Source organism: Sarcophilus harrisii, chromosome 3, assembly GCF_902635505.1.
Source record: "Sarcophilus harrisii chromosome 3, mSarHar1.11, whole genome shotgun sequence".
NCBI lineage: Eukaryota > Metazoa > Chordata > Mammalia > Dasyuromorphia > Dasyuridae > Sarcophilus > Sarcophilus harrisii.
Genome location: NC_045428.1, coordinates 377,828,778 through 377,843,830, shown reverse-complemented (window position 1 = coordinate 377,843,830; position 15,053 = coordinate 377,828,778). Strand labels below are relative to the sequence as shown.

Below are 15,053 nucleotides of genomic sequence, written 5' to 3'. Positions count from 1 at the left end.
GAGAGTAATGCAGGGAAGGGGGGATACTCAGGCCTTCAAATTTCCCATCACCTAAGTATGATCTATCTTGGTCTGGATAAATCCAGGCAGCAAGGTAGGGATAGGATTCATCCCTTGAGTCTAGAATCATGGACCTTTTATTTGAATAAATCAGTTTTCTCTGTCCCTGGAATTTTTCTCTTCATGAAAATGTAGAACTTTAATTACTGCTTAAACTCCCCCCCCCAAAAAAAGAGTAGCCAATAGAGATGAGCATAGAGACCAAGGTATACCCAAGATTCTTCTCCCTGTTTAGCTTGTTGGTCTAAGTCATGAGATGAACGACAAGAATGGGCTTTTTATAGCTTTATACTTCCAGAATGTGGTAGAAGGAGTTGACAAATTTTAATAATCTGGCTAAAAGAGCCTGGATGAGAAGTATGGAGAAGAGTTCTAATTTCTCTTCTGACAGTAACTCTGAACCTCTGTTTTCTCCTGTGTAAAATAATGAAGTTGAATAAGATGGCTTATAAAATTCCTTCCAATTCTAAAAGTCATGTCAGTTTATGAAATTCAGGCTCCATTTGGCCTTAACTCAGACTTAATTTCATTGAGTTGAATGAGTCTTCCATTGTGAACTTGAGAAGCTGGCTTTTTCCTACAGTTTCACTTTTCTTATATGTTAAAGTAAGAATTTGGACACCTTATTTCTAAGGTTTCTTCCAGTTCTAAAATGGCATATCTCTTTTAGCCCCTTCCCGCAAAATATGGATTGGATTGTTTTTGGGGGGTTGGTTATCTCTTCAGTTCTTCTCCACCAAGGATCAGGTTCTTCGATGCCCAGTGGAATTAAACAACTAGAATAGGACATGGATATTTAAGTGTTGCACTAGCTAAAAGTTGGACTTGAAGCCCTGAGTTCAAATCTCACCTCAGATACTTAATAACAGAGACCAAGATATACCAAAGGTCCTTCTCCTTGTTTAACTAAAGTCATGAGACTTAGAGATTTTATATACTATATACACATTTATATACCTTTATACTCCCGGAATGTGGTGTCATATGATCTTTTCCAATCTCAGTTTCTTCTTCTGTAAAATGAGGATAATAACTACTTCTCAATGTTTTGTAAATTTTATTTAGTCATACAACAGTTATGTTTGACTCTTCATTACTCCATATGGGGTTTTCTTGGCAAAGATACTTTGCTGTTTCCTTCTCTTTGTAAAGTTTGGTGATCTCTATAAATGTTAGCTGTAGTTGTTATGATTTACAAGAATTAGCTAAAATAGTTATCTACCAAATGGCCCAATTTCTCTGGACAGGGAAGAGAGGTCCTCCCCATAGTTAGTTTCTCTATATATTGGGGTGCCTGTTTTTCACCATGAGGAAACATCTCCACCTCCTCACTTTACGATGCTTTTTTATGTCACTTGCTTGGGCTCAGTTTGTGACAGCACTGGGGACCTCTTCTGGTTACTGAAGCTAGGAAAGATTTCAAGGATGAGGTAACACAAGAGTTGGATTTTGAATGATGCTTATGATATGTAGGATGAAGAAGGGAGGACATTTCAGACTTGGGAACAACACGGGTTCAAAGGTAGGAATGATAGATGGCACAGTGGTTAGAGAACAGTGAGCAGACCTACCAGAATAAAGCTGAAGCAATGTTAAGTAGGGGGAAAAGAGGGTGAAATTAGATTAGAAAAGGTGATAAATTCCAGACAAGGAATTTATTTGGGAGTTAGAAAGAAATCAATTCAAGTTCTTGAGCACTAGCACAGGATATATTAAGCTAGGTGGCTCTGACCTAGAAGTCAGGAAAACCTCAGTGCAAATTCTACACTAGACCTTTGTTAGCTGTATGACCATAATCAAGTGATGATCAAATAACATAATATTTATAAAGGCCTAATATAATGCCTAGCACAGAATAAGTGCTATATAAATACTAGTTGTTTTTGGTGGTGTTGTTATTGGTGTTTGTGTGATTCCAGACAAACTGGTCTATTTGTTGTTCTGTGTATAGAACATTCATCTCCCTGTCTTTGCCCAGTCTCTCTGTCCCTGGAACATACACCTGTGCTGGAACATACACCTCTTTTACACCTCTTTTATACATACACCTCTTTTATAAGTTATACATACCTATGCAACCTATGCAACCTATGCAACCTATGCAAACTTTTATACATACACCTCTTTTATACCTTATAGGATCTTTAGTTTCCTTCAAAGACTGTCTAACTGGCCTTTCAATACACACATCCAAGACCATGATGTTAGAGTCAAAGTTTAGGGACTCCCCTCTCCTTGACAATGAAAGAAATTGGTAATAATAATCCTTGTAGATCTTCAGCCTCAGATACTTCCCAGCTATGTGGCCCCGAACAAATTACTTAACATCTATCTGCCTTGTCTTCCTCATCTGTAAAATAGAGTGTAATAGCATCTGTCTCCTAGAACAGTTGTGAGGTTCAAATGAGGCGATACTATTTCTAAAGAGTTCTAAAGAATTCTATAAATCTTTAAGTATTATTTAAGTTCTAAATAAACATATGACAGCATTATTCTACCTCGAATCATTTTTTCCCCCAGCTTTCTCTGGTAATATAGAAAACATTAACTTTATTTTATCCTAGGCCTTGTGCTATCTAGGTCAATGCTATCTAGCTAGCTATAGTCACATGCCATAAACTAGGTCCACAACAAATTAAATCAATAAAATAAATGTAAAAAATGAAAGCCACATGCCAAACCATGTGTGTGTTATATACATGAGATCCCAGTAAAATTCCATTCAAAATACCATTTCTGACTTTTAAACTTACAACAACACTTAATCCAAACACTTATCAGGGAAAGTAGGACAGATGCTCTCACCTGAAGCAATTTCCTGATTCTTTTTAAATTATGTATCAAGAGCAGGTTCTTCTCTTGGGCAACCCGACCCAACTGCTCATCCAGTTGCAGTAGCAGGTTTTGTAAGAGAATTGTTGCCATGGTCTCATTGTTTGAAGCTGCTTCCCTGTTAAAAAGGATGTTACTATTAGATATTATTTAGCTATGATTAAGTTTGCATAGGTTGCTTGGTACAACAGGAAAACATCAACTCTTTTTGAAAAATTCATTTGCTAGAAACTGGAAACTGAATGGATGTCCATCAGTTGGAGAATGGCTGAATAAATTGTGGTATATGAAAATTATGGAATATTACTGTTCTGTAAGAAATGAACAACAGGATGATTTCAGAAAGGCCTGGAGAGACTTACACGAACTGATGCTGAGTGAAATGAGCAGGACCAGGAGATCATTATATACTTCAACAACAATACTAGATGATGACCAGTTCTGATGGATCAGGCCATCCTCAGCAACGAGATCAACCAAATCATTTCTAATGGAGCAGTAATGAACTGAGCTAGCTATGCCCAGAAAAATAACTCTGGGAGATGACTAAAAACCATTACATTAAATTCCCAATCCCTATATTTATGCACACATGCATTTTTGATTTCCTTCACAAGCTAATTGTACAATAATTCAGAGTCTGATTCTTTTTGTACAGCAAAATAATGTTTTGGTCATGTATACTTATTGTGTATCTAAGTTATATTAATATATTTAACATCTACTGGTCATCCTGCCATCTAGGGGAGGGGGTGGGGGGGGGGTAAGAGGTGAAAAATTGGAACAAGAGGTTTGGCAATTGTTAATGCTGTAAAGTTACCCATGTATAAATCCTGTAAATAAAAGGCTATTAAAAAAAAATAAAAAATAAAAAATAAAAAAAAAATTCATTTGCTTAGCTGCTTGCCTTTCATAGAATTTTAAATTTCATATCAAGTGGAAAAAAGATTTAAATATATTTGAGTATCTCTTGTTTATGTTAACACCACAGCAGACCATCAATGCCACTAGACCATTATATAAAGTATTGTGGCACCTGACATCAAGGATGTGATATAAGCCCAACTAGTATAATAATGTACTAAAGATGGATAAGAATCATGACTTCTTAAACAATTATTTCCCCTAGGCAAATAAAAAAATCAGTGAATCAATATTAAGAATCTTAAGTAGTTTGGGGGAAAAGTATTTCAAGTCATTGACCACTTTTTCCAAAAATTATTTTTTCTTTTCTTTCATTTGATGAAGATCTACTCTTGCCTTTTCAAAGGATGTGCTGTATTTTGCTAATTAGCTCACTATAGCTGGGGCAGGAGCTAGTGTACCAGGTCTGAAGTCAGGAAGACCTGAATTCAAATCTAGCCTCAAAAATTTTGCTAGCTATGTGTCCCAGGGCAATTCATTCAACCCTGTTTGACTCAGTTTCCTCATCTGTAAAATGAGCTGGAAAACAAAATGGCAAAGCGATCCAATATCTTTACCAAGAAAACCTCAGTTGGGGCCACAGAGAATTGGGCATGACTGAAATCAATTGAACAACACCAAAAATTATACTTAGGTGAAATTTGCTTTTTAGAATCCCCCCAAGAAGGCACCAGATTTTAGGGAAATCATGTACTTTATGAGAAAGTATCTGATTTTTCTTACCAAATTTCTTATCAAACAATTCATTTGTGCCCACAATAAAAAACATTTGTTTCATTCTTTAGCCATCCAGAAAGCAAGCCACTAAGGTATTATTCAATTTTGCCTTGGAAATTAAAATAATGGGAATCTTATTACTATTAAATTTCTGTACATATTGGGTGAAACTTTCAAAAGAAAATATACCACATTCTAAATAAGTGAGTATTTTTTTTAGAAGCTTGAAAAGGTGCAACAAACTATATCTTGGAACAAACTACATTTTCATAGTCTATGAACAGACCAAAGCATTTAGGTATCAATCTCTAAGAACTATAAATATGTTTGAACCTACCAATCTTGGCCTTCAATCCACTGGGCCAGAAGATGTCGAACTTCCATGGGGAAAGTATCATCATAGAACTGATCTACTTGCTCCAAAAACTTGATTTCCAGTTGTTGAACTTGATTCCACTGAGACATAATCTAAAAGAGAACGCAAATAGAATTTTGTTAGAGGTGGAACCAAGATGGCAGAATATAGTCATAGACCCACCTAAACTGTTCCAATTTTTCTTCCAAACAACTTTAAAATAACACCTCAAAAAGAATTGGGGAGTAAATAGAATTTTATTTAAATCTTTTAATTTGAATTTTGGGTCAAGGTCTTTTTTTTTCTGGCTCTCCCCCAGGTTTGCAATAATCTCCTTCCTCAACTCCAACTACTATCTTCCTTGGCTTCCTTTTAAATTCCAACTAGAATGTCATCTTTTACAAGAAGCCATTCCTAATCCCTCTTAATTCTACACTTTCTCTTGGTTCACTATTTACTATTTATCCTGTATGTGGATTGTATTGTATATATTGTTTCCTCCTTTAGATTGTAAACTCCTTGGGGGCAGGAACTGTCCATTGCCTCTTTTGTATTTCCAGATACTTAGCATTGGCATATAACAGATGCTTGATAAATGTATATTGATTGATTGAGTTTTGACAATATTGAGACACATTACTTCCTTCCCACCCCTCAATTTTGAAAAGAATCATAAATCCTTATTTTTGGCAGCAGTCTTTTTTATTTTCACTCCTTTGTTTAGATAGGAATATTTTCAATACAGAGATGTGAATAGTCTGCTTAAGCCTTTAAAACGACTCTTTATCTAAATCAACCCAAATTAATGGAACAGCTTTCATCTATTGGCCCTCAAACCACATCCTTCCCTGCCTTCATTTTGAAGTTTAATTACCAACTTCTCCAGGAAGTTTTTAGTGATTAAAATCAACCATCTAATATCCTCTTACACTTAAAATTATTGTCTTCACTGATATAAACTTATATCCATTTTATAGTTATCTGTTTTTTCTTGTATGATTTTAAACTCTTTGAAGGAGATCAAATTCAATCCAACAAGCAGCTGGGTAATTTATTCTTTTCTTTTTGTCCCCATCTAAGTCTGAGTTTCATGATGAATTTCCTTGTTCTTGTTTTTCCTTTAAATTGTCAGTTCATTTTATCTATATATTTTCACTGCTATTATTTACTTAATTCTTCATATACCAAAATGTAATTCTGATCTGGTGACTATTTTCATTTTGATTTAATACTTTGTATTATCATTTGGCATAATCTTCCAAGTTGTTCTTTTAAAAATATATCTGAATGCATTACTATTCTTAAATTCTATTTAAAACTTAGTATCTTTGAAAATAGGAGAGGTAGAATGGTATAGTGAGTAGAGAATGGTATAATGGGTAGAGAATGGTATAGTGGTATAATGAATAGTCTCAAAGCCAGGAAGATCTAAGTTGAAGCTTCGTCTGTATTTCTCAAGAAAGGAAATGATGATTTTTCCCACCTGGTTCTCCAGCATTTGAGGCAAAATCAGGCAAGAGTTGTAGCTGCCTTAGAGGTTTTCTTTAAAAGATGGTCCATATAGACGATAGAACATAGGACCATAGAAGTAGAGCTATCAGTGAGGGCCCTTAGAAACTATCTTTTGCATAGGTAGTAAATAATAGATCCAGTTTCTGAAGCCAGGTCTTCTAATTCTAAATCAAGCACTATTTCTATTTTACTATTATATCCCATGGCCTTAATGAAGCATAACCAAATATGTACTATATAACAAGACAGGAATTCTGGTGGTCAGTGATTGTCTTCCTAGTAAGTTTGAATCCTAGCCCCTGAGCAACCAGCTGAGAATAAAAAGAAGGGCCACCCTTCGATAGCAGCTGAAAATAAAGACAATAGACTCCATTCTGTCTCTCCTATGAACCTTGCTATGACACCATGGAGGATTAAGATAATGACAATTATCTGTAGATTAAGGCAGAGTCCCCCTGACCACTGGCTCCACACCTTCCACCAGATGGAAGAATGTGTGTTTTCTCTCCCTTCTCAGAAGTCAGACTCTCATATGGGAGTTTGGGCACAACTCTACCATTCTCTTCTTTCCATAAAAGCCGAAAGGCAGCAGCAGATGTAAAAAGCACTTTCTCCAAAACAGTCATGTCTGCATTCTATAAAGGCTGGCTCTGCTAACTCGGGCGCCTACTCTTGGTAGGCAGGTCATCTCTGAGCCTTTTCCTCACTCCCCAACTCCTCCTCTTGAGAAACAACATGATAATAGTCGCTGAAGTACTTACTCCTTTCTCTCTCTCTCCCAGTTCCCCTTGACTCCAATCCCAGTTTGTGCACAGGGACAGATGACTGAGGAACATTCACCGCACTCACTCTCTGGGCTGAAGTTGCTGTTGCTCCTGCTCCTTCAATAAAGAGATTTACATTGCTCCTCCCACTTGAGGCTTTCCTGTACGTCACAATTGAAGGTTCTGGGACTTTACTTATGTTCTGCTCTCACCCACTCTTTTTTCTAGAAATGCTCAAATGCAGAAATTTAGTCAGGCTTAGAAGGTGCTATTGCTCAGCTCTTTTCTCTTCTCTCCCACATAATGTAGTCTTATGCTCTACCTGTAGTCTGGAGAAGGGCCAAGGAGGCTGCTCAAAGGGGAGTTTCCTCATTTACTTCCCTGCCAGAGTAGCCATTGAGGGCAGTTTACTGTCTTGCTGTTATCCAAGCATCAATGACTTCTTGTATTTCCAGAAGCAGACTCCCCTGATTCCTTTGGAATCAGAATAAGATGCTTAGAGTGCACTGGGAGCCAAGGTATTGAGTCATTTTCAACTCACCAGGTTACTACTTCAGGATTTAATATCAAATGGTAATCTTGAGGTGCCATTCACACAGAACATGATCAGTGCTTCGAGGAAGCAGCCAAATTTCTAAGAACTGGAGCTAGGAGAGCTTTCAGGAGCTAAATGAGGTTCAGAGATCAAGGGACTAGCAGTAATCATGAAAAAAGGAATTTGAACCCAGACCCTCTGATTCTAAAAATTCTTAAGATACTGGACATGTGACCTTACAAATATATTTCTCTCCTTTCACCCCCCATCCATATCTATGTCTTTCTGGAATGATATGTATAACCATTAGGGGACACCCCTTCCTAACAAAAGTATCATAGATCAGATCTCATCTAGTCCCATCCCTCTATTTACAAATAGGGAAACTGAGTACTAGGAGGTTAAGTGACTTCCCCTTTAGATCTAAGTATGTTACATGTTTTTCCCCTCTCCGTTCTACCAGATTTCCTCTTAGTTGCCCATTCTTATAATATCCCTTCAAATTTCACTAACCTGAAGCAAGATGTTGTGTTTCTAAGAGTTTTCCAACAAAACACAAGTATCCCAGAGAAAGGGAAAGGGAAATTCTGGCTGAGCATGGTGGTATCCATCTATAAATCCTGATAGGAATGCTGAGGCTGGTGGTTTGCTTGAGCGTGAACATTCTGAGCTTCAGAAAGGTTTGAGCTGATCCAGTGTCTGCACTAAGTTTGATACTAAGTTTAATGAAGAGCAGGATAGGGTAGGGAACCAGACTACTTAAGGAGGGGTCAAATAATCCGGGTCAGATACAGAACAGGTCAAAGATCCAATGCTGATCAGCAATGAGATTGGGTTGTGTACTTCCTTTTTTTCCAGAAAGGCAAAATAGGGAGACCCAATGTGAAAAAAGAGAGAAAGGAAAGAAAGAAAGGTGTAAGGCAGGAAGGCAGGAAGGAAGAAAGGAAGGAAAGAATGAAGGAAGGAAGGCATAATTCTTACCCAGCAGCCAGTCCCTTTAGTAATAATTCTTAACATATCAGCAGTGTTTAATACAATGGGTATTAATTTCCAATTTCTGTTCACCTTTGTATTCTGAAATTAACTTTGCTTTTAGGGGGGCAGGTGGGGTGGGTAGGGATTTATTACTAAAAACTTAAGCTAGTTACAGACCCTACATTCTTCCTGGTTTCCTGCTTCCCATAATTCTGCTTAGATTGGCTTTTATTTTTCTCATCAAATGATCTATGTTATATCTATCTAAATATTCATTTTAACTCCTTCCTTGGCTCCCAAAAGGCAAAAGTTACATCTTATTTACATCTGCACCATGCACTGCACTGCACCACAGCACCATGCACTGTGCTTTGCACGAAGTGGGCAAAAATACCTTCTGGATTATTGAAATACCCTCTTGACTAGCTTCTCTGTCCCCAGTCTGGTGCATTGCTGTCATATGAGACACCATTATCATTACATTCTTTGGGGGGATAGAGGATGGGAATGGTCTGGACTACTGATTTAATAACTTTGGGAACTGAAGGATTCAACAATTTGAAGTTGGTCCCACAAGTAGCTTGTGACAGAGGCAGGATTCAAACCCAGGTCTTTCTGCCTATGAGACTAGCCCTCTATTTACTATTTCATGCTGCTTCTCATTATATTACTATTATGTTTAACACTTTCTGATGATACTGTAACCTTTAATAAAAGTTAAACATTGTATGGTGGTATTATTTTGCCTCCAGTAGAAGATCTAGTCTTCATAGTGACGTCTAAGGTCCTTCACAGCTTGATTCTACCTAACTTCCAATTTTATTTTATTCTCCATGAATAAAAAGCTCCATATAGGCTGGCCTATGGATTGGCTCTCTCTTTTGCACATTCCAATTCTAATTCATCTTGCTTTGAATATTATTCCTACTTTCCTCCACCTATCTATATCCGATTATCTTTCAAGCCCCACATGAACTTTGAATTCCTTATCAATTAGTCAGCTTTCATTTCTTATATGGAAAGATAGCAGTCAAGGATGAGAAAATATGAGGAAAACACCCAGTGATGATCCATACATCTATTCAAATACTGATATTACACAGATTAAAGCTAGTTTTATGCAAAATTATGAAATATGCTAAGTTGTTCTCAAGATTTTCTCAAATCTCCTTTCTATATTCTTTTGTGCTTTCATAGTCTCATAAGTCTTACTTCCTTGACAAAGACTTTCTGATCAACAAAGTCCCCAGTGATCTCTTCCTGTTAATTCCCATATCACTGTTTATTACTTCCTACTATCTATTTGTTCCCACTCAAAGGCCTTGTTCTCTGCCCTAATTTGTCTCCACTCAAAAGACTTGTTTTCTGCCTTCCATCATTAGATATATTTTTATGTGTTATATGCTTATCCTCAATATCAAACTTCACTAAACACCTATAAAGCCTAATAAGAAAGAGTATTAATAATATTCTGTCCCTGTCTTCAAGAAATTTATAATTTAGTTAAGGCAACATAAAAATAATGGATAACTGTACAAGGTAGTATGTGATTATTTCCAAAAGAAGAGTATAGATAATAACTATTATAAGGTTTCATAGTAGAGAAAAAGAGAAATATAAGCTGATGATTATAATTTTTGATAATAATAAGACAACAATTTTTCCTTGAACCAGTTCTATCTAAACTCCACTAAATAAGTTAAAAATGATGATGGTGATGATGACTATTCTCATTTGTAGTAGAAGCACATAACTCATTATCTCAGGTTTTTAGGATTATAAGACTTTAAGCTGAATTAAATCATCTTCTAATTTTACAGATGAGTAAACTGAGCCATGGAAAAACACTGATTTTCATAGAGTCACATGGACAGTATATATATGTATGTATATATATATATATATATATACATACATATATATATGTATGTATGTATGTATGTATGTCACAGGGATTTGAATCCAAGTCTTTAGACTACAAATCCAGTGTTCTGTCCAGTATACTGACTTAATTGGAAGCCCTTATGGCTAGCAATCATATCTTGTAGACTTTGCATGCTAACTTCTCTTAGCATGGTACATTTTATATGGTAGATACCCAATAACAATTTTTACTGAATTTCTGATTCTATTAGAGTTTTCATAGATGATAAAAAGACACCCTAGTACTTTTCCCGTTGCCAACTGAGAAACATTATAGATTCTTAACTCCAAGGAGCTTAACAAATTCTTATTCCCTCCTAAGGATCACAGAATCCTTGAATTTAAGAGTCAAAAAGCACTTCAATAACTTTTTATTCTGGAGGATATGTTATTTCTCCATTCTGAGGATCCGTGATTTTATTGGTACGGGTATTTCAACTAGGTTTCTCTTCCTCACTCCACATACACACACCTTAACCAATGCAGCTCAAACCCTTAAGTTAAGGGGTCCTCAAACTTTTTTAAATAGGGGGCCAGTTCACTGTCCCTCATACTGTTGGAGGGCCAGACTATAGTAAAAACAAAAACTTTGTTTTGTGGGCCTTTAAATACAGAAACTTCATAATCCTGGGTAAGGGAGATAAACGTCCTCAGCTGCCGCATCTGGCCTGCGGGCTGTAGTTTGAAAACTCCTACGCGAGGGCGTTGGGGGGGGGGGGGCGCCTTAACTATCAGCAAATAGCTATTCCTTCAACTAGAAGCTCCACCTCAGACCAGGTGTTTCCACACAATATGCTACCTGTCCTTATTTCTGAAGTCTTCCCAATTCAGTAAGACTTGGCTAAACTTGCAATTTATTGGCATGACCTTCCAAAGTCCAGTCATGCCCATACATTCTGAGGAATGAGAGTGAAACTTTAGTAAAGGAAAAAGTCTAGACTTGTGATTTCATTAGTGTAGGTAACATTACCTCTACTAATGTAAATACCTAAGTGCTCTGCAATTTAAAATCACAGAGAGTTGCCTGGATTACAGAAAAGTTAAACAATTTATCCAGAGTCATACAGCTAATGTGCATCAGGACTTCAACTGAGGTTTTCCCCGACTCCTCTCCACTGTCTCATGCTGCCTCACAGATTACTAGAGTTAGAATATTACATTAGAAAAACTAATTTCTAGTGAGCAAAAGAAAAGTTAAATTAATATATTTAAATTTGGATAAACATAGTAATGCCAGAATATGGGTGCTGCTCATTGTTTGCTCTATCTTTCTTTTTACTATAACTCAACATGTGTTTATTATAAATTAAACTGAACAATATTCTCTTTGCTCTTCGGGTAAGTTTGTCCTCATGACTCATGGATACAGGCATAAATGTAAAAATCTTATGATGTATATTTTCTGGCCTAATATACATTTCCAGCAGTTTTCTCCAGATGGAGAGAAAATTAAACTCTGTAGGGACAAAGTAGCCATTTAATCATGGTTTTCTAAGGGTCTTCCTGATATTTTAAATACTTTATAAAGTATTCTTATCTTTGGATTATTTCTGGATTTTGTCCCCAAAATAGCCTAATAGCATTAGGATGTGGAATATGTTATAAATGATTTTCTGTTATTCATTGCACTGATATGTTCTTTCAGAAGTAGACACAATATATAGATATATATTATATAATATGTATGTATTATATAATATAATATATATATGTATAGATGCATAATATAATTAAACATGTCCAAGTAGTGCTTCTGAGAAAAAGCAAACCAATTCATTAATGAATAAACTATTCTTTCACTTCTGACTCTCCCTACATATGGAATGTTTTCCCTCCTCATCTCCACTTCTTTTCTTTTTTTACTTTTTTGAAGTCCCAGATAAAATCCTGCCTTCAATAAGCAAACTTTTCCATTTCCTTTCATGATAATCTGTCAATTATCTCCATTATATACCGTATACATGTTATCTTTATATAGTTGTTTTCATGATGTTTCCTCCCATTAGCCTATGAGCTCCTTGAGATCAGGGAATATCTTGCCTTTTCCTGTATCCCCAGTGCTATGCACATATAGGAGCATAATAAATGTTTATTGATTGACCAGTTGACTTGGGCCTTACCTAAAACCATATACCAATAATTTCCTGTATCTTCACTCTAGTTCACTAACTTTTTCCTTTTCTTCACTCAACTAGCTCTAGAAATCCTATCCCTCAACGCCTTATTAATGAAAAAACATGAAATTTCACCTAGCTTGATGCTACCTAAATTCTCCTTTTGAAAACAATTTCTATAATAACAAGACTAAAAAAATAAACAACTTTGAAATCCTTAAGAACTCTTATCAAAGAAATGACAACCATGTTTCCAGAGGGCTAATAATTAAATATGCCACCCACTTTCTAAGAGAGAGAAGATGAACTCTAAGTACAGCATGAAACACACATTTTTAGACATGGCCAATGCAGAAATTTGTTTTGCTTGATTATGCATATTTGTTACAATAATTTTTTCTTTCTTTTTCAATGATTGCGGGAAGGAATGAGAATGCAAAGAAGAGAAATAAAAAATAAAATTTAATAAAATAGTAAATTCTCCTTTCACCCATTAAATCACAAATTATTATACCCCTTTGCAAAATTTCTAGTAGTCTCATCTTTGGTGGAATCATGACCTTATCAATGTGAGAGTACTTCCACTGAGGCAATTCACAACTTGCCTCCACCTACCTTCACCAAAATGCTTTCTGATCCAATGTAATTCTTGTTCATATTTTCTCATGAATTCTCCATGGAGATTTTATATAATGGACTAGAGACCTTCCTCTAATTGTTGTATGTATTTTTAAATGTTTCCTCATGGTCAAAGTTTATTCCTATCCAAACTGATTTATTTATTGGTGCTTTATGTTTATGAGAGAATATTAATGTTTGTCTAACTTGCTTTGCATAGCACCTCACATGAAGAACATGAAAGTGAGTATTTAATACAATTAATCATGTCATATTTATTTCATAATGGGTCACATTCACAGTATACAAAGCAAATTGTCTACAATCAACAATTATTTTCCCCAACAGCCCTTTGAGACTGGTTATATTCATAATATTAATTGGACTTCATTTTATAGATGAGTAAACTGAGATACAGAAAGGTTAAGCAAATTTACCAGGTCACATGGTTAGGAAGTGACAGAAACAGGATTCAAAGTCAGGAATTCTGAATTGATTTTCAGCCCTTGTTTCAACATACCTCTTGCTACCTCTGTATTTGATATGCATATTCTGATTTAGTCAATACAATCCATTTATTCTTCAAAAATAACTATATCCATACTTTTTTCATCTAAATAAGTAATCCACAAAAATAAACTGAAGGATCTTATTTTCTCTGAGTGAGTTGTTTGACTCTAAAAGTATTGTCTACTGGAAAAATTAGGTCCTGACAATTTCCTTCTCCTATTTTTACCAAGAAAATCTCCCTTTTCCCTAAACATATAGAACTCTTTCAAAGATTTTATAAAGATGAGAAAGTAGGCATATATGCTATTGATGCTCTTTTATTCACTTTTTTATATTAATATCATCTGATATTTTCTCTCTTCCTTGATAGCTACCTCTCCTCTAGTTCACTTATTTGCAAAATAATTCCTCAATGTTTTCAAGATTGTGTTGCCTCTAGTATGGATCATTTTTTTGTATACTTATACATCAAAGAAGGAAGAATTGAAGTTAAAAATCATAATCCAAACTCCCTTGTTTTACAGATAAAGAAAATAAGGCAAAGAGAAATTACATTACATGCTTAAGATCACAAGAGTGCTAAGGTTTGAATCAAGATTTGAATTCAGGTTTTCCTCACTCCAAGTTCAGTCTGGAGACAGAGCCAAAATGGCGAAGTAAAGGTAGAAACTTGCTCAACTTCTACCTCAAATTGCTCCAAATTCCTTTAAATAATGACTCTAAACAAATTTTAGAGCATCAGAACACCCAAAAAGATGGAGTAGAAATTTTCCAGCTGAGCACAACTTAGAAGGGCAGCAGAAAAGGTGACACCGAGTGGGAGTCCAGCCTGAAATCCTGGTGCAGACCATGCCAGCAAAGCCCCAGACCTAGATCCAGTCCCAACTAACCACTCCAAGTTCAGTATTCTTTCCATGATGCTATCTGACTTAGATTATACCATATGCTTTTCCAGACTTTGCCTTTTTCTTCTATATTGGGGTCCAGGATGTCAGTAAGATTGAGATGTAATGGTTCCATTGTCTCTATAATGTAAATAAGTCCTTTTGAAAACATGCTCAATTCTATGTTTGTTAATCTTATTTTCCTGACAAATTCATCAATGAATGCTCTTGGAATAATAATAATGACGATGATGATAATAGCACTTATATTGTGTTCTAAGGTTTGCCAAGCACTTTATGCATATGATCTCATTGGTATAATGCAGCTTA

General features: G+C 35.7%; 1 protein-coding gene across 1 annotated transcript in view; it reads right to left on the bottom strand.

The window, feature by feature from the left end:
- Window positions 1–7,311, bottom strand: part of STAT4 (signal transducer and activator of transcription 4) — a 138,748-nt gene extending 131,437 nt beyond the window's left edge. Inside the window, exons 1-3 of the mRNA XM_031960295.1 lie at window positions 7,162–7,311; window positions 4,871–5,001; window positions 2,866–3,010 (exon numbers count right to left, since the gene is read on the bottom strand). Coding sequence (XP_031816155.1) covers window positions 2,866–3,010; window positions 4,871–5,001; window positions 7,162–7,236 — 351 coding nt within the window. The 5' untranslated portion in view covers window positions 7,237–7,311. The remainder of the gene's footprint in view (window positions 1–2,865; window positions 3,011–4,870; window positions 5,002–7,161) is intronic.
- Window positions 7,312–15,053: the final 7,742 nt, after the last annotated feature.